At 40.0% G+C, this 25958-nt stretch overlaps 1 protein-coding gene and 1 long non-coding RNA gene across 2 annotated transcripts in view; one reads left to right on the top strand and one right to left on the bottom strand.

Annotated features, from left to right (window-relative positions):
• Positions 1-25958, bottom strand: part of LOC143651705 (uncharacterized) — a 110479-nt gene that overhangs the window by 22313 nt on the left and 62208 nt on the right. The window lies entirely within an intron of this gene.
• SGPP1 (sphingosine-1-phosphate phosphatase 1) overlaps positions 2966-25958 on the top strand; it is a 53855-nt gene continuing 30862 nt past the window's right edge. Inside the window, exon 1 of the mRNA XM_077122425.1 lies at positions 2966-3673. Within this exon, the coding sequence (XP_076978540.1) occupies positions 2981-3673 (693 nt within the window). The 5' untranslated portion in view covers positions 2966-2980. The remainder of the gene's footprint in view (positions 3674-25958) is intronic.

Below are 25958 nucleotides of genomic sequence, written 5' to 3' on the forward strand. Positions count from 1 at the left end.
AAATACCAAAAGACACCAAACAAATGTAAACATTCGTAATTTTTGATCATTCTGTTCTACATATATAATCAGTAATTCACAATATCATCACAGTTGCCTATTCATCATCATTTACGTTTTACTTTAACATATTTAGACTAGTATTGTCACCCTTGCAAAAAGGGAAATGCCTCAGTGTGTTCCCATCAGGGATGCACCTGATTGCAGACATGAGTTCAAAGGAAATGCTTTAACTTTTTCTTCGTTCCAAAATCTCATTCATTTCTATCCCCCTTTTCCCAATCTTCAAACCCCAGTCCTGTAACTGAGAAATTAGGATTTAAGGGATGATTTTAATTACTGAATCATTCTACAGGTATTTCTTTCCGCATTCTGATATACTGGATTAGACAGAGGGAAATACCTGAAATCTCTAAATTGTAACCCAGCGGTCTGGATCTCTGATAATGATTTTATAGCCTCTCTTGTCTGCCCCGTGATTGTAAAAACCTTATGACTAACCTTCATTTGCACCCATTTATCCAGTTTTTCAACTTCAGAATCTTGTACTCACTGGAGACAGCCCCTAATGTTTATGAATGAAGGGTCTTGGGTCAGCCCAGAAGTCACCCAAGTCCAAAGTTATCTTGATAACTGAGACTGGATCTAATAAAGTGGGCCCGCCTGACATGCGCAGCGGCTCAGACTTTAACCTACAAGTCACCTAGACCTCAATATAACACTAAACTCGTGCCCGTCATCACAGTAAGGCCGCCATTTTCTTACATTTGTTCTGCGACTAAGCGTGCAATCAATCTGTGCATGCTCAGTAATCAGATCACCTCTAATTACATCATCTGTGATCATTATCTGCCCATTTTTACTCTCATGAAACTATCAAAATTACCGACAGGCCATACGATCTCCTGTTATGTGCCTAGTAATAAACTGTTTCTCTCTTTGAAACCTGGCGTCTCAGGAATGGGTCATTTGACCTCATTGGGCAAACGAATCAACTGCCTTTGTCCAGTAAGAGTCCTGTTCTGGTCCTCATGCTGCCCCGTCCAGTCCCTGCAATCTCCTTTGTTTACCTGGCCTTTGGTTTCTGACATCTGGCAATTCTTCTCTGACTTCTTTTCCAATTCTCTCTCTAAAGACACAGTTTTGATGGAATCACTCCCTAGTTTAAATGCCTTTCGTGGCTCCCCACCGCGCACAAAATAAAATCCCTAGGGCAGCATTCACGACTTTTCAATCTGGTCCTAGTCTCCCTTTGTAATTCCTTTTCCAACCGCCTATGCTATCTACTCAGTATTCTACGGACTACTGTTTACCGAACACATCTCTGCACGTTCCCATGCCCTGTCCTGTTTCTTTTTTTCCTAAAGTGGCCTTCTCCACCTGTTCATATCTTGCTTTTTAATTAATTCCAGTGCCACAGGATGTCACCTTTTAACACCTATCTTGCTGTCCTAGAACAAACTTGCTCCTTTTGGCTGCCGGGCACACGTTTTCCTCTTAGAGGGGTCCGTCCGGCTCTGTCTCCTCTTTATTGCTGAACTCCTCAAGGGCAGGATAATGAGCTATCATCTTTCTATGACCACAGCTTAGTAAGTGGACCTGAAGAGGGAGAGTAATCCTTCCCAAGAAGTGGAAATATTGCTAAGGACCAAAGGTAGGGGGATTTTCCTGCTTGTTTCTTGGAAGTAGTTCAAATCCTTTAATTATAGACATTCACCTTATTGAAAATAACTTCCTGGACTCATGAAATTCAGAGACCTTCTAATACAAACTATCAGAGTTCTTCCTTTAGAGTCAAGACTGTAACTTGTAAGATAGGGAAGTCTCGAAACCAAGCCTTATCAAATTCAAAAACGGACATGTCTCGTTCACGCCACCAATCACACTCCTTCTGTGCAAACTCTCTAGTTAGGAGAATTTATTAAAAGAAAATGCTCCATGTAAATCCAGACTGTCTGACCCCTTAACTTATATGAAAATATGTGATCCCTGTCGCAGGAGGCTGAGCCGCAGGGGAGCGGATTTCCTTGCGTATACTCCGGCTGTTGGTTTCCCCAGGCAGGTAGACAGCCTCGCTGTGTCTCGGTGTCCACGCCCAGTCTGCCCACCCCTGTCCGCGGGCACGCGGCCTCGGGCCGACCCTCCCCGGGGCCGTCCGGGTTCACGGCCTGGGCAGCGCCGAAGCTGGCTCGAGGGCGGTGACGTCTCCAAGTCAACAGTCCCGCAGAGAAGCGGGCGATGCCCGGCCTGTCCCGGGGAGGATCTCACGGTCCTCGGCCTCCAGGGACCAGCCCGGGGCTCCGCCAGGCCTCTCCGGGCCGCGCCCCCGCCGTCCGCAGCCGGGAGGGAGGGGCCGGGAGCGCGCCGGCGCCTGGCGGGGGCGCGCGGAGGGCGGGGATAGGGGCGCGCGCGGCGAGGGAGGAGCGCGCGGAGGGAGAGTGCGCGCGGAGGGCGGGGGAGGGGCGCGCGGAGGGCGGCGGGCGGGGGAGGGGCGCGCGCGGCGAGGGAGGAGCGCGCGGAGGGCGGGGGAGGGGCGCGCGGCGGGCGAGGGAGGGGCGCGCGCGGCGAGGGAGGAGCGCGCGGAGGGCGAGTGCGCGCGGAGGGCGGGGGAGGGGCGCGCGCGGCGAGGGAGGAGCGCGCGGAGGGCGGGGGAGGGGCGCGCGGCGGGCGGGGGAGGGGCGCGCGGAGGGCGGGGGAGGAGCGCGCGGAGGGCGAGTGCGCGCGGAGGGCGGGGGAGGGGCGCGCGCGGCGAGGGAGGGGCGCGCGCGGCGAGGGAGGAGCGCGCGGAGGGCGAGTGCGCGCCGGGCCCTGCGGCCTGCGGCGCCGTCACCCCGCGCGGCGAAGCGGCTCGCGCTGGGCGTCGGCGTCGGGGTCGGTGCCGCGGCCACTGCTGAGCGCGCGGGGACGCCGGGGAGCAGCGCCGGGAGCCCGCCCCGCGGTCGCCGTCCTGCCGCCGTGGGTCGGCCCGGGCCGCGTCACCATGTCGCTGAGGCAGCTCCTGGCCGGGCTGGCGGGCCGGCTGCAGGACCCGCAGCGGGTGGCCGGCTTCCAGCGGCTGTGCGGGGTGGAGGCGCTGCCGGGCCGCCTCGCCGCGGCCGCCGCCCCGGGGGAGGATGAGCGCGAGGCGGACGCGCCGCTCACCGGAGAGCGCCGGCGGCGGGGGCGGCGGCCCGGGCCGCCCGGGGACCCCCAGCCGCCGGGGGGCGGCGGCGGTCAGCGCCTGGCCAAGCCGGGCGGCGGCTCCCCCAACGGCGTGCCCAACGGGCTGGCGGCCGAGCCGGGCCCGGCCCCGCGGCGGGGGGCGGCCGCGCTGCGCCGCAACTCGCTGACCGGCGAGGAGGGCGAGCTGGCCGGCGTGAGCAACTGGCCGCTCTACTACCTGTTCTGCTTCGGCACGGAGCTGGGCAACGAGCTCTTTTACATCACTTTCTTCCCCTTCTGGGTCTGGAACCTGGACCCCTTGGTGGGCCGGAGGCTTGTGGTCATCTGGGTGCTGGTCATGTACCTGGGCCAGTGCACCAAGGACGTCATCCGCTGGCCGCGGCCCGCCTCGCCTCCGGTGGTCAAGTTGGAAGTCTTCTACAACTCCGAGTACAGCATGCCCTCCACCCACGCCATGTCCGGCACCGCCATCCCCATCTCCATGGTCCTGCTGACCTACGGCCGCTGGCAGGTAAGGGTCCCTCTCCGCGCCCCCTCGGTCTGGTGGTCGCCAGAGATGCCCGGGTGGCAGGTGGGTTCACAGAAGCTCGGAATTTGCAGTGTCCTCCGCGGTTATTTTAATCTGGACGTTCCTCTCCAAAACCTTTCCACGGTGCCCACAGACAGGCCCTTTCTGGGTTTTTAAAAATTAAAGGACCAGGGAAAACCCATCAGATGCACTCTAGCTGTCAAACTGTATTTTAGACAGCAGTGCCTTTCTTAGAACCCAAAGGAAACCCTTTGCGCAGAATACTGTATGATTATTGGTCTTTCCTTGAGTTTTGAAACTTTTCGCTCCTGTGATGCACGGTGAAAGTGGCTTTTCCCTATAACCAATCTTTAGGACACCAGGACTGTTTTCTCTGCAGTATACGCTGCCATCCCAACACCGATTCAGTTATCAGATACAGATACAGCCATTCGCTTACTGGGAGACAATGTTTACAAAGCCTGAGTTTATTCCGGAGTGACCTTGCTCCAGGCAGTGAAGGCATTGTTGTTAAATGAAAGCCACCCGTTATGGGAGTTCATTGAGCACAGTCTGCCTACACTCTGGGGCCTCCTTTTAAGGGCTAGCGTTGCTGATTTGCTGGTAGACATAAAATTTATCTTCTGATTGCTCTCTGTAGTTTCAGTTGTTGACTTACTGCTAGTATGCTTGCATTGACTGGAAAAAAATGCATGAGTTTAAAATTATTCTTAAAGATAGGGCTTTTGATCAGACTTGCAAATGTGTAAAAATGGCAGCTGTGTCAGCAGGGTCTTTCTGACAATCAAGGATGAGTTTTTACAAGTGTTTTATGTTTTGGCTACTTCTTTTGGACTCCCATTTTTCAGTTTTCTGTGGTCCATAAGTGTTACTAAGGTTTTAAAACTAATTCACTTTAATATTTAAGCAGTTTATTCTTAAACTGTTGTGCTTGCTTTATCTGTCATTTGGGTTGTAAAGATATTTATTGGTCCTGCAGTTTAGTCCCTTAATTTAACAATAAAGTGCAAAGCTGTGGAGAATCTTTGTCAGGAAGCATTCTTCCTTTGTGCATTACTGCACAAAATGATCTTGTCTTCAGAAATTCACATTCTGTGTAAAACTACATTATGATAAGCTTCCTTATCCCAAATTAAATGTCAGCATAGATAAGATCTTGTCCCCATGGGTATTTCTATATAGTGTATTTCTCTTACTGTAAAATGGAAAGTATATAATGTACATAGTAAAAATGACAGAATTACTAGGGAAGAGTACGATAGCAAGTTTTTCCAGGGAGATATACAGTGATATTCAGATTATAAAGTAGGGCCGCCTGTTTCAAAATTTTTAATTATTTCAGAATTGGAGGTTGTCAGTGAATGACACTTGGCACAGTAATTACTGATGTTTCTTGTTTTCGTGAGACACTCAGGGCCTTTTATAACTGTAGGGCCTTTTATAACAAACTCCTCTTCAGAGAGTAGCTATGTTTCATGCTGTTAATATTAGCAGTCCGAGAAAGAGAAAATAGTTATTTTTGCTCTTCACTTATTCAAAGCATATGCTAAACAGGAAGTTTGAAAACAGTACTGCCTAATTGTTTACAGGATACAGCTATCAGTATTCTAACATTTCAGGTTATTTGAACTATCAGAGTAAGCTTAAATTATAGTTTTTGAACAACCTGGTATGTTTGAGGAACTTATATACCATACAATTTTACAATTTTACAATTTGAGCTAAATAGGACTTTGTAAATAAAGTTTCACACTGTCACAGTTGTGGAAACTGACCAATTACATTAGAATTAACCTAAAATTAGCTTACATGTTTTATTTTGCATCTTTTTTTATCCATAACACTTATATATTTGAATAATTGTTTACTTTTTGGTTAGCTGTTTTGAAATAAAGGCTGCCTTAGATGAAAGTTTTGCCTTTATAATTAACAGTAATAATCCACTACGTAAACCAAAATGACTTTTATACTTCTTTACTTTTGTAAACCAAAATGACTTTTACACTTCTTTACTTTTGTTTTCTTCGTCATCAATGGAAAACAAAAGTGTCTTCCTTTCTTGAAGTCAGTGGTGTTTTATATTTGCTGAAAGCGCTTGCTTGTATTTCCAGAATGCTAATGAAAAGATTTTAGAAACGGGGTAAGAATGAAAAGGACGGAGGCCTGGTGTTTTTTAATTAGCAGCTCTTTAGCTTGACCATCCAGCCCCTCTGCCTGCCTCTGTCTCTCCCTGACAAGAATGTTGCTTCTCTATGCCGAGGTCCCTGAGCATCCTTCCGAACGGAGTTAGCTCGCATGCCATCCTTCTCTGCTTGCTGTATCTAATCCGTTCTCCACCACTCAGTGTTCTTCCTACTTGAAATTGGCTCCAGATTTGCCTCTTACCACACAGCCTTTTTTATTAACCCTTTCTGTTTCATTATTCCTCAGTTCTTAAAATGGCAAGGTAGCAAAAAACTACCCGAGGACTTGTGAAAGGACAGATGTCTGCACCTGGCTCCCAAAGATACTCTGGCCCTTGAGACATAGACGAGAATTGTGTTTTACTAGAGTAGTTTCTCCCAAAGATTCTTAGGAAGAAATGGACATTCCTCAACCTCTTCCGGTAAAATTAACTCTCGAGCCTTAGAATGTATTTATATTTGTCCAAGATTGCTGTCTCAGCTCTCTTCTGATCCCGATCTTTCAGTCTTTTTAAGGTATAAGACAGAAAGGGAGATTGGAGCAATACAGCACCAAGCAGTTATTTGATATTGGAAGAATTTGAGAACATTTTTATGGAGAATGTAAGAGTGAAAATGTTACGGCATTTCCCCGGGGATTAAATAACTTAAGATCCATTGGCTAGGTAGTAGTTATTGTTCTTATACTATTAGTTGGATTTTTTTTTTGTAACTTGACTTGTGAAAAATTAAATATAAAGAGCACCAATATTAAGAAAAATAGTACTTGAGGAATAATCTAAAATAAAAAACAAAATACTCCTTTTGTATGACGTTTGCATGTTCTTTCTGGAAATAAAAATTCTTATTTTTTAAATAATATGGTATATAATCAGTTCTAATGATGTCCTTAATTTAATGATTGGTTAAGAAGGTTTTAGGCAACTTTCATTTTTTAAAAATTAGACTTTTTTTGTAAGTATTATGAAACTACCGTGGTCAAAACAGCATGGTACTGGCATAAAGATAGATATACTAACCAGTGGAATCGAATAGAGTGCTCAGATATAGACCCTCTCATCTATGGACATCTGATCTTTGATAAGGCAGTCAAGCTAACTCACCTGGGACAGAACAGTCTCTTCAATAAATGGTGCCTAGAGAACTGGATATCCATATGCAAAAGAATGAAAGAAGACCCATCTCTCACACCCTATACAAAAGTTAACTCAAAATGGATCAAAGATCTAAACATTAGGTCTAAGACCATAAAACAGTTAGAAGAAAATGTAGGGAAATATCTTATAAATCTTGTAATAGGAGGCGGTTTCCTAGACCTTACACCCAAAGCAAGAGCACTGAATAAATAAATAAATAAATGGGAACTCCTCAAAATTTAACACTTTTGTCCATCAAAGAACTTTGTCAAGAAAGTAAAAAGACAGCCTACACAATAGGAGACAATATTTGGAAACAATATATCAGATAAAGGTCTAGTATCCAGAATATATAAAGTGATTGTGCAACTCAACAACAGAAAAACAGCCAACCCAATTACGGAATAGGCAAAAGACTTGAACAGACACTTCTCAGAAGAGGAAATACAAATGGCCAAAAGACACATGAAGAGATGTTCAACTTCCCTGGCCATCAGAGAAATGCAAATCAAAACCACGAGATATCATCTCACACCCACCAGAATGGCCATTATCAACAAAACAGAAAAAGACAAGTGTTGGAGAGGATGTGGAGAAAGAGGCACATTTAGTCACTGTTGGTGGGAATGTCAAATGGTGCAACCGCTGTGGAAGGAAGTTTGGCGAATCCTCAAAAAGCTGAATATAGAATTGCCATATGACCCAGCAATACCATTGCTAGGTATCTACTCAGAGGACTTAAGGGCAAAGACGCAAACGGACACTTGCACACCAGTGTTTATAGCAGCATTATTTACAATTGCAAAGAGATAGAAACAGCCAAAATGTCCATCAACAGACGAGTGGCTAAACAAACTGTGGTATATACATACGATGGAATATTATGCAGCTGTAAGACAGAATAAAGTTATGAAGTATGTAACAACATGGATGGACCTTAAGGACATTATGCTGAGTGTGATTAGCCAGAAACAAAAGGACAAATGTATGGTCTCACTGATATGAACTGACACTAGTGAATAAACTTGGAGAATTTCATTGGTAACAAGACTTCAGGAGATAGAAATAGGGTGAGATATTGGGTAATTGAAGCTGAAGGGATACAGATTGTGGAACAGGACTGATTGTAAGAATTCAGAAATGGACAGCACAATGCTACCTAACTGTAATACAATTATGTTAAAACACTGAATGAAGCTGCATGCGAGAATGTTAGAGGGAGGAGGGCTGGGGGCATAAATGAAATCAGAAAGAAAGATAGATGTTAAAGATTGAGATGGTATAATCTAGGAATGCCTAGAGTGTATAATGGTAGTGACTAAATGTACAAATTTAAAAAGTTTTTGCATGAGGAAGAACAAAGGAATATCATTACTATAGGGTGTTGAAAATAGATCGTAATTAATGTTTTAAAACTTTAGCTTATGTGTGAGACTAAAGTGAAAAATGTTTATTTGGTACAAAATTTATGTTTTGATTAGTGCATTTTCTAATATAACTTATGTAGACAGCTTAATTGGAGACCATAAGTACATGGAACCTTGAGTAGGACATGAGATTTTGTTGATGTGTCCAGAGTGATGCCCCCATAAATCCCAGAGTGATTTGATCAGTGAATAAAAAGGTATTTGCAAAGTCCCCTTTGGGGAATGGTGAGAAAGGGGGAAAATTCAACTTCTCCAAGTTGAATTCTTGATATTCTCACAAGCAGGGGAAACAACCAAAGCTATAAGCTGAGCCCCTAATTTTGGGATTTGTTCATATGAAACTTAACCCCACAAAGGATAGGTCAAGCCTACTTAAAATTAGGCCCAAGAGTCACCCCTAAGAGAACCTCTTCTGTTGCTCAGATGTGGCCTCTCTCTCCAGCCAACACAACAGGCAAACTCACTACCCTCCCCCTGTCTATGTGGGACATGACTCCCAGGGGTGTGGACCTTCCTGGCAACATGGGACAGAAATCCTAGAATGAGCTGGGACTCAGCATCAAGGGATTGAGAAAGCCTTGTCGACCAAAAGGGGGAAGAGCAAAATGAGACAAAATAAAGTGTCAATGGCTGAGAGATTCCAAACAGAGTCAAGAGGTTATCCTGGAGGTTATTTTTACGTATTAAATAGATATCACCTTGTTAGTCAAGATGTAGTGGAGAGGCTGGAGGGAACTGCCTGAAAATGTAGAGCTGTGTTCCAGTAGCCATGTTTCTTGAAGATGATTGTATAATGATATAGCTTTCACAGTGTGACTGTGTGATTGTGAAAACCTTGTATCTGATGCTCCTTTTATCTACCTTATCAACAGATGAGTAAAACATATGGAATAAAAATAAATAATGGGGGAACAAATGTTAAAATAAATTTAGATTGAAATGCTAGTGACCAATGAAAGGGAGGGGTAAGGGGTATGGTATGTATGAATTTTTTTCTGTTGTCTTTTTATTTCTTTTTCTTAATTAATGCAAATGTTCTAAGAAATGGTCATGATGATGAATATGCAAGTATGTGATGATATTGTGAATTACTGATTATGTAGAATGAAATGATCAAAAGTTAAGAATGTTTGTATTAGTTTGTTATATATTTTTTAAAAATTTAAAAATTAATAAAAAAAGAAAAAAAACCACTGGAGACTAAAAGATATAGCAACATTAAAAAAAAAAAATTAGCCAAATCCGTTCCCAACTTGTCCACGTGCTTTTACTGCTTTTTACAGTGATAATAATGATTGTTATATAACAGTAGTCATCATCCTTACTAGTAACCTTTATTAAGCACTTACTATGGGTCAGACATCACTCCCAGTGTTGCATACCTGCCGCTTCATTTAGTTGGCTGTAAAACACCTCATCGTTTGATTCTGCTGTGAATACCAGTTCACAGGATGAGGAAACTGAGGCACAGGGAGGGTAGATAACCTCCTCTGTGGGAGAGGATGGATTCAACCCGGACTCACTGACCCGGGTGCTCACAGACAGAATGTTCTAAATCATACTCACAGCAACATGTACCGTTTAAACCATAGGTAGGACTTTTGATAGGATCATTTCTGTAATGTGATTAAATGTATAGTAGGTACATATACAGATATATGATTAGAGAAATATACACTTATATTTATATGCCCTTGAGAAGATGAAATGTGTGTGTGTATATATATATGCAATATCCACAAATATTCATATTTTGAAAAGATGTTAAGATGTTACTGGAAAGTAAATGCTGATTTGGTCAACCTTCCTTTTCCTATGTCTTCCAAATACAAATATAAATGAAATTCATTAAACATAATAACAGCTTTGGGAAAGAAAAGCACATAAGATATCCTACCAAAATAAAATATTAAAGGAAGATATCTGTGTGCTCATGAATAGGTTGAAGGTAGAAAGATGAAAAGTAAGAGTTAAAAAAAATAGGTCCCTAAAATGGCAGAAGACCAGAACATGCTTCATGAGCCAAGGAAAATTGATCATTATGGCAATTCAGATGAGAAGAAAAGCAGTTTATTAAAAAAACTAATTGATTTGCTGCTTGATTTATTTTTTTACTTAGCAAGATAATTTGAAATGAACATTATCCTGATTATGTAAATGCCTGTTACTAAATTTTTATTTAAAATTAATTGCATTTATTTATTTGAATAGGTAATGGTGCAAAATTTACATAAAAATATGAAGAGGAGGATGCATTTCTCCTCATTCTGTGCTACACACCTACCCAGGTCTTTTTCCCAGAAGGAATCATTGTTACAAGTTTCTTGTTTAGCCTCCCAGAGATAGGCTTTACTTTTATAGACATTTATGTATATGCCTTACTTTTCATGCAATTGATAATGTGCTATATACCATTTGGGACCTTACTTTTTTCCCTTAGAAATATATTGTGGAGATATTCCTTTTCTCTTAGCTGACAATTAAATAATATAAATTGTGTGCTTGTTTTAAATGCCTTACGTGACTTACCTATTTTAATCCACATAAAGTCCTGTGAGTGTTATCATTGTTTTACCAAAAAAATAAGATAAAATGAAATGAAATGAAAACTGAGGCAAAGCAAGGTTAAGTTACCTACCCGAGACCACGACAAGTGCACGGGAGAGCCTGGGTTTGGGTCCAGCACGCTAACCATTCAACATGGAATCTCCCTCCAGGGCCTGGATTCAAACCTAAGCTTTGGAGTTCGGCTCCAAAAATGGTACTGTTTTACTGTATTATGTTGCCTCTCCTTGTGAGCACATTCCATATAATAGAGAGATTTATCTCTTTTTTTCACAGTTTCATAATGTTCCAATATATCAATGTAACACCCTTTATTTAATATGTTGGTTATTCTAGGAACCTAGGATTTCAGTCTTTTCCTAATAGTTAAAACCTAGGATTTAACTATTCCCATATACAGTCAATTCTTCTTATTTTGTAAAGTTACCACCAACCCTAAGTTAGCAAATACTGAACCACTACTCCTGGGGAAAATAGAGGGTTCTGATTAGCCTCTGATTAACCCTGTCAATACATAACCTTATATTACATGTGTTTCTCTTTAAAGACACCTTATAGTTTTGTTTCCTCCTAAAATTTGTATACAGTTTTTCCCTGGGAAATTCTCTGTTTCACCAGCCTTTTGGAGACTGCCTCCCTTTTAACACCATCTAGAGACAGTATCACTGCTTTCAGAAGATTTAGAGCAACAATTAAACAGAACCCCTGAAAACAGATTTAAGCAAGTTTAACCAGAGTATCATTTGGAGTCAGGTAGTTGGAGCTCGTTAAGTAAGCTGTTGAGTCATTGATACTGAAAATCATGGCCACTATAACTCATGTTTGAAAAAAGCATGTATTTTCTCAGTAAGACACATCACAGTCTTGCACTTAGGAACACTAGACAGCACTTCAGCACTCTGCTTGTGAGCTGTTTTAAACGGTGAAGTGACCAACGGAAAGCACATAAATGAGAAAAACGTGGCATTAACTATACTGTGAAAAAGATAGTTGTTTACAGTATGAGAGCAGAAACAAGAAGACAGAACTTCATCTTGGTTGGCCTCAGCTGGAAGCATGCTTGTCAGGTGACTCACATTTTTTGCTGTTCTGAGCATGTCCTCAAATGACCGGAAAAGTGCTGCAAATATTGATTTTGAATGGTTTGGATATTTGAGTGGGATTACAAATAAATTTTAACAAGTAGAGGAATTGGCAAATACTGAATCCATAAATAATGAGGATCAGCTATGTATATATCTGAACACATTGCTGTGTCAAAGTATATGTATTTGAAGTTTAACAGATAATATAAATTGCCCCTGAAGATTATCTCAATTTACATTCCTCCAGCAATATATGAGGGTACCTTGTTTCCTACACTCTCATTAATGTAATCAGATGACTTGATTTTTTGCCAATCTGGTAAGTGAGAAATAATTTTTTAACATTGTATTAATTTGGATTTCTCTTATCAATAAGGCTGAACAGCTTTACATAAGTTTATCCGTCCTTTGTCTTTCCTTTACTGTGAACTAACTATCCAAACCCTTTCTCTACATTTTTCTATTAGATTGTTTGGTATTTTACTTACAGATTTTTAAAACTATGCCTCTTTGGTTTGTGTGTGTGTATGTGTGTGTTATAATGATTTTCTTAGAGGTGGCAATACCTTCCAGTAGTATACTGCTTTAAATAGAACGTAAGAACGTGTCTTCTTTCTCACGTTGCCTGTTTTTTGTGGTTTTGTCAGATATACTATACAGGTCTGTATACATTATAAAACTCATATTACACTGCCATTATTTTTGTATATTATTGCAATATATAATGTGGAGTGGCCTAATAGATTGTTTTGGTCCTGGTATAATTTTTCTTCTAACAAACTTCTTTTTCCTTTTTTTTTTTTTTTGTAGTATAGGTCTGCTGGCAGTTAATTTTTCTCTTAGCTTTCTTCCCCCCAGAAAAGTATTTTGCCTTTATTTTTGAAAAATATTTATATAGGATATAGAATTCTAGGCTTGCAAGACAGGTTTTTTATCCCCTTTCAGAACTTTAAATACGTTGCTCCATTGTCTTTAACTTCCATAGTTTTGAATGAGAAGCCTGGTGCAATTCTGATCTGTAATCCTCTGTATGTAATATGCCTTGTTTCTTCTGGCTGCTTTTAAGATTTCCTCTGTCACTAGTTTCCTGTGTCACTAGTTTTTTATTTTTATTTTTTTTATTAATTAAAAAAATTAACAAACAAAACATTAAGATATCATTCCATTCTACATATATAATCAGTAATTCTTAATATCATCACATAGTTGCATATTCATCATTTCTTAGAACATTTGCATAGATTTAGAAAAAGAAATAAGACAACAGAAATAAAAACAAAACAATAACAGAGAAAAAAAAAGACTATACATACCATACCCCTTACCCCTCTCTTTCATTTACCACTAGCATTTCAAACTAAATTTATTTTAACATTTGTTCCCCCCTATTATTTATTTTTATTCCATATGTTCTACTCTTCTGTTGATATAGTAGCTAAAAGGAACATCAGACACAAGATTTTCACATTCACAGAGTCTCATTGTGAAAGCTATATCATTGTTCAATCATCATCAAGAAACATGGCTACTGCAACACAGCTCCACATTTTCAGGCAGTTCCCTCCAGCCTCTCCACTACACCTTGAACAACAGGGTGATATCTACTTAATGCGTAAGAATAACCTCCAGGATAACCTCTTGACTCTGTTTGGAATCTCTCAGCCATTGACACTTAGTCACATTTCACTCTTCCCCCTTTGGTCGAGAAGGTTCTCTCAATCCCTTGATGTTAATTCTCAGCTCATTCTAGGGTTTTTCTTAGTCCCTTGATGCTGAGTCTCAGCTCATTCCAGGATCTCTGTCCCACGTTGCCAGGAAGGTCCACACCCCTGGGAGTCATGTCCCACGCAGAGAGGGGGAGGGTGGTGAGACTGCTCGTCATGTTGGCTGGAGAGAGAGGCCACATCTGAGCAACAAGAGTCTCTCTTGGGGGTGACTCTTAGGCCTAAATTTTTTTTTATTATTGTTAATTAACGGAAAAAAAGAAATTAACCCAACATTTAGAAATCATACTATTCTACATATGCAATCAGTAATTCTTAACATCATCACATAGATGCATGATCATCGTTTCTTAGTACATTTGCATCGGTTTAGAAGAACTAGCAACATAACCGAAAAAGATATAGAATGTTAATATAGAGAAAAAAAATAAAAGTAATAATAGTAAAAAACAAAACAAAACAAAAAAAAACAAAAACCTATAGCTCAGATGCAGCTTCATTCAGTGTTTTAACATGATTACTTTACAATTAGGTATTATTGTGCTGTCCATTTTTGAGTTTTTGTATCCAGTCCTGTTGCACAGTCTGTATCCCTTCAGCTTCAATTACCCATTATCTTACCCTGTTTCTGACTAGGCCTAAATTTTAAGTAGGCTTGACCTATCCTTTGTGGGGTTAAGTTTCATATGAACAAACCCCAGGACTCGGGGCTCAGCCTGTAGCTTTGGTTGTCCACACTGCTTGTGTGTCACTAGTTTTGAGCAAGTTGAAGAAGATACACCTGGAGGTGATTTTCTTCTGCTTGGGATCCATCGGTCTCCTTGGAGCTGTGTCTCTGGTTCTCTTTCAGTTTAAAAGATGTTCAGCATTATTTATAGAAATGTGTATTTTTTCTGTTTCCATACCCCTCGTGCTCTCCTTCTAGGAATCCAACATCACAAGTGTTAGTCTGGTTAACACTGGTCACTCACAGGTCACTAATGCTGTGTTCATTTTTAATTTTTTTTGGTGATTTTGCTGTCTTTATTTCGTTTTCAGTAGTGCCTCATGCTCTGAATCCAAGCTCACTAATCTGTCCTGTACTGGTGATCTGCTGGGAATCTCAAGTGGGATGGGGTATAATTTCAGATACTGTATATTTCATATCTAGAAGTTCCATTTGAGTCTTTTTTTAATCTTCCATTTCTTGGCTCATTATATTACTGTTTTTCTTTATATCCTTGTATATGTTTATATGATTTAAAATTTTTATTATGTTAAATTTTATGCAACCTAAACTTTCTCATTTTATCCACATTCGTATACACAATTCACTGGTATTAATTACATTCGCAATGTTGTGCCACCATCAGTTACCATAACTTTTCCATTATGCCGAATGAAAACTCCCTATCAGTTAAGCATTAACTCCCATTCTCCAGCCCCATCTGGACCTCGGTAATCTGAATTCCACTTTCTGACTCTTTTAAGTTGCATATTCTAATTATTTCATATATGTGAGATCATATGATATTTGTACTTTTGTGTCTGGCTTATTTCATTCAACATCATGTCTTCAGGGTTCATCCATGTTGTAGCAAGCAGGAAAACTTCATTCCTTTTTATGGCTGAACAGTAGTCCATTTTATGTTGTGCCATTTTGAATCTGTGGTGTATCCCAGAAATGCCAGGTTCTTTAATCCTCATTCAGTATTGCTGGATAGGATCTTTTTGATTATTCATGGAGATGTGACCCACCCAGTTGTGGGTGCTAACTTTTGGTTAGATTGTTTCCTTGGAGATGTGTCTGTACCCATTCAAGGTGGGGTTGCTTACTGGAGCCCTTTAAGAGGGCTCTGGGATATGTGAAGTTCTCCAAGGAGAGGCATGTCATGGACAGAACCCCAGAAAGGCTGAAGAAAGAGCTGGAAGAGGAGCTGCTGCTGAGTAGCGAGGACCTACGCAGCCACGCCTGGTACCGCGGCCGCATCCCCCGACAGGTGTCAGAAAACCTCGTGCAACGAGATGGGGACTTCCTGGTGTGGAAGAGGGAACCATTTTTGGAAAGAGCCATGAGAGCCTGCACAGCAAGAGACCTTTGCAGATAAAGAAGCAAAATACCCCTGGGGGAGCATCATGAAACAAGAATCCTGGAGAGAAAACGAGCAGACGTCACCATGTTTGCCGTGTGCCTTTCCAGTTGAGAGAGAAACCCTGAACATCATTGGCCTTCTTAAACCAAGGTAGCTTTCCCTGGATGCCTTAGATTAGACACTTCTGTAGCCTTGCATTAATTTGGACATTTTCACAGAGTTAGCACTGTAAACTTGTAACTTAATAAATTCCCCATGTTAAAAACCATTCAATTTCTGATATATTGTATTCCATATGTGTTCTAGTTTGCTAGCTGCCAAATGCAACACGCCAGAGATGGATTGGCTTTTACCAAAAGGGGATTTATTTAGTTAAAAATGTATAGTTCTTCAGAGGAAAGGCAGCTAACTTTCAACTGAGGTTCTTTCTTACTTGGGAAGGCACAGGGTGATCTCTGCTGGCCTTCTCTCTGGGCCTCTGGGTTCTAACGACTTTCCCCGGGGTGATTTCCTTCTACATCTCCAAAGGTCTGGGCTGAGCTGCAAGTGCTGAGATGAGGTATGCTAAGCTGCTTGGGCTGTGCTATGTTGAGTCTCTCATTTAAGCACCAGCCAATTAAGTCAAACATCATTCATTGCAGCAGGCATGCCTCCTAGCCAACTGCAGGTGTAATCAGCAACAGATGATGTTCACATGCCATTGTCTCTCTCTCTTTCTGTGTACCCTATGTTATACATTTTTTGCCATGCATATCTGTGTTATTTTACTCATCTAACCGTAGACTGGACAGAAGGGTATGAGTCACAAGGGTTTTACAATCACACAGTCAAAACATAAAAGCTATGTAGTTATACAGTCATTATCAAATATTAAGGCTACTCAGTTGCAGTTCAGCAATTCTAATACAATTTCTAATTTCTAATACACTAGAAGCTGAAAAGAAATACCTTTATAATGATGCAGTAGTCATGATCATTTGTTAAATCCTAACTTCTCTGTTACAAGTGCTCCCCCTCATTTGATTGATTTCTCAGTCTTCAGAGGTGTGGGGCAATAACCTTCCTAACTTCTTCATGCTGGAAAGGGGTGTTGACATTGTGGGGTGAACAGATATGCCTGGTTAATGTTCTCGGAGATCCTGCTATCTCTGGGTTTTAGGGCTTATCTGAGATAGGAACAATCTTGAGATTTTAAGTTTCTGAAAAAATAAACTTGGTGCATGAAACTTGTGGAGTCTTAGCGCAGGGTAGTCTCTAGGGTTTTCAGGAGCATTGTTGGTTGGGGCTTGGCGTACTGTGACAATTTGTAATATCTGGGTGAAGCTTGCATAAGAGTAACTTCCAGAATGACTTTTCAACTCAATTTGAAAATTCTTAGCCTTTGAAACCTTATTTTGTTATATTTCTTTAACCCCTTTTTGACCAAGAAGGCATTGTCAGTCCCACGGTGCCAGGGCCAGGCTCGTCCCTGAGAGTCAGGTCCCAGGTTTCCAGGGAGACTCACATCCCTGGAGTCATGTTCCACATAGTGGGGAGGGCAGGGAGTTTATCTGCAGAGTTTGGCCTAGAGGAAGAGAAGCCACATCTGAGCAGTAAAACAGGCCCTCTGGAGGTGATTCTTAGACATAATTATAGGAAGGCTTAGCTTTACCTCAATGATCCAATTTTTTTATTTTATCACCTCTCTATGATCATTTTATCCTCTATTTTATTTATCTCTTCTGTAATCTTTATTATTTCCTTCCTTCTGTTCACTTTTGGCTTAATTTGCTCTACTTTTTCTACATCCTCCAGTTGTGAAGTTAGATCTCTGATTTGAGGTCTTTTTTCTGTTTTAATGTAAGCATTTAGAGCTTTAAGTTTTCTTCTCACTACTGCCTTTGCTGTATTCCATAATTTTTATGTTGTATTTTTGTTTTGATTTACCTTGACATAATTTCCCTCTGAGTTCCTCTTTGACCCAATGGTTATTTAAAAGCATGTTGTCTAAGTTCCACATATGTGTGCGTTTTCTAGTTCTCCCTCTCTTTAATTTCTAACTTCATTCCATTGTGATCAGAGAAGATATATTGTATGATTTTAATGGTTTTTTTTTTTAATTTACTGAGACTTGTTTAGTGACCTAGCATAGAATTTATTCTGGAGCACGGGCACTAGGAGAATGTGTACTCTGCTCTTGTTCGGTGACATGCTCTGTATATATGTCTGTTAGTTCATAGTCTCATTAAAGTTTTCAATTTCCTTATTGATCTTCTGTGTGGAGTTTGACCCATTATTGTAAGTGGTGAATTGACGTCTCCTATTAATGTAGAACTGTCCCTTTTCTCTCTTGAAATCTGTCAATATTTCATATATTTTGGAACTCTGCCATTAGGTTCATATAAATTTATAATCTTTGTGTCTTCTTGTTGAATTGACCCCTTTATCAGTATATAGTGACCTTCTTAGTCACTCATAACAATTTTTAACTTGAAGTCCATTTTATCTGACATTAATGTAGTTATCCCAGCTATAGTTTGGTTACTATTTACATGGTATATATTTTTCCATCCCTTCGGTTTTAACCTAGTTGTATCTTTGAATTTGAGGTGAATCTCTTACAGACAGCATATATTTAGATCATGCTTTTTTATCCATTCTGTAGATCTCACATTTTTGCTGGAGATTTTACTACTTGATCACTGTAAGTCTTGTGCATTTTTAGTTCTTCAGTTCCTCCATTAATGCCTACTTTCATATTTATTTGATGTTTTTTGAAGTGATCCATTTCTCATTACCTTCTGTGTGTATTTTTCAGATATTTTTTTTTCTGGTAACCATGGAGCTGAAATTTAACGTCCTAAATCTATAGCAATCATATCTGTTTTGATACCAAATTAATTTCCATAGCATACACAAACTACATTCCCATAACTCTCTGTCCCCCTATCTTTTTGTTGTACTTGTTACAAGTTGTATCTTTAGACATTGTATACATTTATACATAGATTTATCTTTGCTTTTTATACATTTGCATTTTAGACCCGTAAGAAGTTAAAAGTGGAGTTATATACCAAAAAATATAATACAACAATACTGGCCTTTAAAATTACTCATAAGGTTACTTTTGCTGGAAGTCTTTATTTCTTAATGCCACTTCAGTCCTTGTCTGGTATCCTTTTCTTTCAATCTGAAGAACTTCCTTTGCATTACTTATAGAGCAATGTTTGAATAAGCTTTTGTTTGTATGGTAATGTCTTTATCTTGCCTTCATTTTTGAAAGATGTTGTTCCTGAATATAAAATTCTCTATTGGCAGTTGTTTTCCTTCAGCACTTTAAATATTTCATTCCACTTCCCTCTTGCCTCCATGGTTTCTGATGAGTCTATTTTACGACACATCGATTCTCTCTAGCAGCTTTCACAATGCTCTCTTTTTCTTCGGTATTCGGCAGTTCTTCTATAACATGTCTGAATGTGTTTCTTTTAGAGTTGATCATGTTTGGGGTTTGTTGACCTTCTTGAATGCGTATATTCATTTCCTTTGTTAAATCTGGAATTTTTCTGCCATTATTTCTTTGGATATTCCTTCTGATCCTTTCTCTCCTTGTTCTCTGGGACTGCCATAGTGTTGTGTATATTAGCACATGTGAGTGTTCCACAGTCCTTTTAGCCTCTGTTCACATTTTTTATTCTATTCACTTTTCTTCGTTCTTTTTTCTTTTGTTCCTCCTTCTGAGTAGTTTTTTAAATGCAATTTTATTGATAAATATTCATACCATAATCATTGGAAGTGTATAATTAGTGCTTCACAGTATCATTATGTGGCTGTGCATTCATCATCACAGTTGATTATTGAACATTTTCATTAGTCCAAGAAAAAGAATAAAATAAAAAAGAACACCCAAAACATCCCATACTCCCTATCCCCTACTATTACTTGTTTTTTTCTGTCTTTATTTTCTTACTCATCTGTCCATACACTGGGTAAAGGGAGTGTCGGCCCCAAGGTTTTCACTGTCACGTGGCCACACTTGAAAAGCTCTGTAGTTGCACAGTTGTCTTCAAGAACCAAGGCTATTGGTTTGCAGTTCAGCAGTTTCAGGCATTTCCTTCTAGCTACTCTACTACACCAAAAACTGAAAAGGGTTATCTATATATTGTGTAAGAATAACCTCCAAAGTGACCTCTTGACTCTATTTTAAATCTCTCAGCCTCTGAAACTATTGTATTTCATTTCTCTTTCCTCAAGAAGGTTTTCTCGGTTTCTTAATACCAGGGCCAGGCTCATTCTTGGGAGTCGGGTCCCACATTGCCAGGGACTCCCTAGGGGAGTGGGGGAGGGCAGTGAGTTCACCTGTGGAGTTGTCTTAGAGAGAGAGGCACCATATCTGAGCAATAAAAGAAGTTCTCTGGGGGCAGCTCTTAGGCATAATCAGAAGTAGACTTAGCTTCTCCTTTGCAGGAATAAGTTTCATAAGTGCTAGCCCCAAGACTGTGATCCTGGCTTGTCAACTTGGCAGACCTCAGTGCTTGCAAGAGCATCAGGCCTTCCCCAGGTGGGGAAGTTTAATTTTTCCAGCTTTTTCCGCAGGCCCTCAAGGAGACTTTGCAAATACTTTTTTTTTCCTTGTACAGTGTAACATATATACAAAGCAAAGAAATAAAAGAGCAATAGTTTTCAAAGCGCTCTTCAACAAGTGGTTACAGGACAGATCCCAGAGTTTGTCTTGGGCTACCATATGATCCTCAGATTTTTTCCCCCTGGCTGCTCCAGAATAAAGGAGACTAGAAGGCTTAAATATGTTTTTATCATCATATTTTTCCTTCTTTTTATTATCAACATTTTTCCTTCATTTTTTTGTGAAAAATAACATATATTCAAAAAAGCAGTAAATTTCAAAGCACAGCACCACCGTTAGTTGTAGAACCTATTTCAGAGTTTGCATGGGTTACAGTTCTACAATTTTAGGTTTTTACTTCTAAGGTCCTGGAGACTAAAAGAAATGTCAGTATGATGATTCAGCAGTCATATTCGTTTATTAAACCTACCTTCTCTGTCTAACTCCACCATCACCTTTGATCTTTCTCCCATTCTTTGTGGGTATTTGGGCTGTGCCCATTCTAACTTTTTCATGTTGGAAGGGACTGTCAGTGATATGGGGTAGGGAGATGGCACTAGCTGATGTTCTGGGGAGGCTGGGCTTTTCTGGTCCAGGGACTGATCTGGATGTTGTAGGTTTCTGGAAAGTTACCCTAGAGCATGGGACCTTTGTAGAATGTTATATATTGCCCTAGCTGCCCAAAATATTTTTTACTCTTCCTCTCAGATTACTCTGGAATGTATCGGGGCTTCACATTAACTTGTACAAACCAACAAGATCTCACTCTCTAGTCAAGGTTCTGTGTAATTATGGTGTGTGAATAAGCTGAGCATACAAGTTAAATTAGATACACTGATACCGAAAATACGAATTTTATACCAAATCAACATCTCTTCCTTTGGTCTCACACACAGTTGAAATTTTAATATACAGTCAATATCATCCTTTACCTTTTAGTCTGATTTACCTTAGTCCTACCCAGATTAGCTTCATTGTTATCTCTCCTTGAAGTCTGACCATCTTTTGAGTGTTTTTAGCAGTTGCTGTATGGGATAATACTGACTTTCACAGCTGCAGAACTCTAGCTGTGAGTCTCAGGTGAGACACAGATACCCAAAGTTCCAGGGAATAACCAGGCTATACACAAAGAGCTCTGCATCTCAGAATTTAGAAATAACAGTTACCACTTCCAAATAGATGTGACTCTGTAAGAGCTTGCAATCTAGGAACCTTTACAACATCTGAGAAGTTTTAATTGTCTAAGATTTCAGTTCCCTGGTTGTTTTTTCTGCCAGTCTGCTGTGAAACTCTCTAGAGAATTTTTTTCTTCAGTTATTTGGTCTTCAACTCTAGTATTTCTGTTTGATTCCTTTTTATAATATTCATGTCTTTATTGAGATTCTCCTTTTGTTCATATATTGTTTTCCTTCCTTCAGTTCATTTTCTGTGTTTTCCTTTAGCTCTTTGAGCTAAACTCCGGCAACTCTAGTATGTGTATGTGTGTCTGTCTGTCTGTCTCTCTCTCTCTCTCCTTAAATCTTTGAAACTCTTGGACTCAAGTTTTCTTCTCCTGGGCAGCACTATGTGTATGCTGCGACTGGGGCATACATAGTGCTCACCTCATTTGTTTCCCTTTTCTCACAAATCTGTCTGTGACCAATATCTATAAATAGGTGTTTTAATAATTTGTCTAGTTTTCTGGTTGTTTACAGTTGAGGGACTGTTCTTACAGTAATTAGTCCTTTATTAGCAGAAACAGAAATCATCTCTTCTGTGTTTTTTGTTAATTTTTGTTTACTGTATGATAGCTTATTGATTTATAATTCACATCCCATACAATTTACCCGTTTGAAGTGTATTATTTCCATGTTACTAGGGAAGTTTCAGACACACTTAAGCAGGCATCTCCAGCCCTTGCCTACCACCCACGATTTCGCTCTTGCTCATTTGTGTGTAGGTGTTAACTGTGTTTCCAGTCTTGGGTGTTTGCATGTAGGTGTTTGGTATGTCTGCATTGGTCCCTGTTTGTATGCAGCTTTTCAGTAAGTTTCTGTTTCTCAGAAGACCACAAGCAGCCAGGGAAGGTCAGATCTTTACCAGCCCTGGCTGCTACCCAGGACACGAAGATTGCTCATTGGCAGGGCCCCTCCCCTGGAGTATATAAAATCCCAGTCCTTGGGCAGTGTAGCTGTCCCTCATCTCCTGCGTGATGCAGATACGCAGAGCTGCTGTCCACCTATCCTGACCAGAGCAGTTGGCCTTCCTGGGGGACCAGCCACAGTGGGATCTTTGCGTCTGCTCTTTTGAACCTTTTGTGTTGTGTAAATAATAAAGTTATCATTTGCTGTGAGACTCTGTTGAGCCTGACCCTGCATTCCCATGATGTACCATATCACAACTTGCTCCGCAAATGATTTTAGTATATTCACACAATTGTGCAACCATCACTACAATGAAGTTTAGGACATTTTCATCACCCTCAAGTAAAACTCATACCCGTAAAAATCATTCCCCATTTCTTCTCTACCCCTAGGCAGCACTCAGCAACTGCTAATCTGCTTTATATCTATATAAATCTGACTATCTAGACATTTCATATAAATGGGGTCATACAATATATCATCTACTGTGACTGGCTTCTTTCACTGAGAATAATGCTTTTAAGGTTCATCCATGTTGTAGTATGTACTAGTGCACTATTCCTTTTTATTCCTGAAAATAGTCCATTGTAGTCTTCATCAGTTAATGGATATTTGAGTTGTTTCTGATTTTTGGCTATTAATAATAATGCCATTATGAACACTCATGTACAGGTGTTTTTGTGAACATATGTTTTCATGTGGGTTACTTACTGTTTTGTTTTTTTTTTTACTTACTGTTTTTTGAGGCCATTTTTCTTGTGTTGAAATTATCCTTTTAAATGTGGAATGATTTCGAAATATGCTTTCCCAAGTTGTTTTTTCTTTTCTGATTTTATGATATTTTCTGCCAAGCAGAAATTTTTTCCTTTTAATGTATCACTCTTTTCTTTCATGGTTTCTTACTTTCCTTTCTTTCATATTTTTAAAATATTTTTATTGATAAATCTTAACATACAAACATTCCATACATGGTGTATAGTAAGTGGCTCACAATATCATCACATAGTTGTGTATTCATCATCGTGATCATTTTTTAGAACTTTTGCATTACTCCAGAAAAAGAAATAAAAATAAAAAACTCATACATACCATACCCCTTACCCCTCCATCTCATTGATCATTAATATTTCTATCTATCCAATTTATTTTAACCTTTGTTCCCCCATTGCTTATTTTTTTAGTCCATATTTTTTACTTATGTCCATACCCTAGATAAAAGGAGCATCAGACACAAGGTTTTCACAATCACATAGTCACATTGTGAAAGTTATATCATTATACAATCTTCTTCAAGAAACATGGCTACTGGAACCATGTTTCATTCAGTACTTTCATACCTCATTCAGCATTGCTGAGTAGAAGCGTTTTGATTGTTCCCGCAGAGATGTGACCCACCCAGTCGTGGGTGGTAACTTTTGATGAGATGATTTCCATGGAGGTGTGTCTCCACCCACTGAAGCTGGAGTTGCTTACTGGAATCCTTTAAAAGAGGAAACATTTTGGAGAGTCCCTTTTTTGTAGAGCCACGAGAAAGCCAGCAGATGCTGCCATGTTTGCCATGTGCCCTTCCAGATGAGAGGGAAACACTGAACGTCATCGGCCTTCTTAGACCAAGGTATCTTTCCCTGGATGCTCTACGTTTTCAGGCAGTTCCCTCCAGCCTCTCCAATACACCATAAACTAAAAAGGTGATATCTATATAATGCATAAGAATAACCTCCAGGATAACCTCTCCACTCTGTTTGAAATCTCTCAGCCACTGAAACTTTTTTTTTGGTCTCATTTCTCTCTTTCCCCTTTTGGTCAGGAAGGTTTTTTCAGTCCCTTAATGCCGGGTCCTGGCTCATTCCAGGAGTTCTGTGCCATGTTGCCAGGAAGGTTTACACCCATGGGAGTCCTGTCCCACCTAGGGAGGGAGGGCAGTGGGTTCACCTGCCAAGTTGGCATAGAGAGGGAGGCTGAATGTGAGCAACAAAAGGATACCAGGGTTTCTTATACTGGTTTTGTTTTGTTTTGGGGGGGGGTGCATGGTCTAGGAATCGAACCCACATCTCCTGCGTGGAAGGCAGGGATTCTAACCACTGAACTACGTGTGCACCCCCTTATACTGGTTTTATAGTTTCATATTTTAATGCTTAGATCTTTGAAAACCTCTTGTTTTGAGGAAGGTATCCAGTTTATTTCCCAGTAGTACCATTTGTTGAACAATCTGTTTTCCCCTATTTACCCAAACTGCCACTTTTATAATATATTAAGAATAAGTACATATTTGGGTCTATTTATATATTTTGACTTATAATTTATATGTCTGATAAGTATAAGTTCTGTAGTATCATATTTCTTTTAGCTTTATATATAATTTTTTCCAGCATTATCATTGTTCTTACTTGTTTATTTTTCTATATGTACTTTAGAATTAGTTTATCTGGTTCCAGAAGAAAAATCCTTTTGAGATATTTTTCAGTTGGAAAGATAAGGTATACTTTCACATTTAAGTCTTTAATCCACCTTTAGTTAATTTTGTACATGTTCTGGGATTTGAATGGCATGTTATTTTTCCATATAGATAATTAATTGATTGAATACCATTTCAAAACAATTTTTCCTTTTTCTGCTTGTCTGTAATGTCACCTTTGTCATCTCTGTGTCTGATTCTGAGTTCTCCATTCTGTTTCATTGATCTCTTTATCTCTGTAGTAATACAGATATCTTAATTTCTTTAATTGGTTTAAAGTGAATCTTGAAACCTAGTAAGGCAAATTGGTTTATAGACAAATACAGAAAGGCATGTGGCGAATGCATTTAGAATCAGTTCTTTAATTTTCAGGAAAAACTCTGTCTTGACTGCAATGAATTTATAAATTGATTTGGAAAGAATTGATAGCATTACAGTATTGAGTCTTCTTATCTATGAATATGGTCAGTGTACTTATTTATTTTATTTAGATTTTAAGTGTCTTTCAACAAAGCTTTATAACTTTCTCCATACAGGTCAGGCATATCTTTTTTGTTATATTTACTGTTTGTTCTAGTTTGCTAGCTGCCGGAATGCAGTATACCAGAAATGAAATGGCTTTTAAAAAGGGGAATTTAATAATTTGCAGGTTAACAGTTTTTAAGCTGTGGAAATGTCCCAACCAAAATAAGTCTCTAGAAATGTCCAATCTAAGACATCCAGGAAAAGATACCTTGATTCAAGAAAGCCGATGAAGTTCAGGGTTTCTCTCTCAAGTGGAAAGGCACATGGCGAACACAGTCAAGGTTTCTCTCGGTAGGAAGGGCATGTGGCAAACACAGCGTCATCTGCTAGCTTCCTCTCCCGCTCCCTGGGAGGCGTTTTCCTTCTCCATCT

The sequence above is a fragment of the Tamandua tetradactyla genome, chromosome 12 (genome assembly GCF_023851605.1).
Source record: "Tamandua tetradactyla isolate mTamTet1 chromosome 12, mTamTet1.pri, whole genome shotgun sequence".
NCBI lineage: Eukaryota > Metazoa > Chordata > Mammalia > Pilosa > Myrmecophagidae > Tamandua > Tamandua tetradactyla.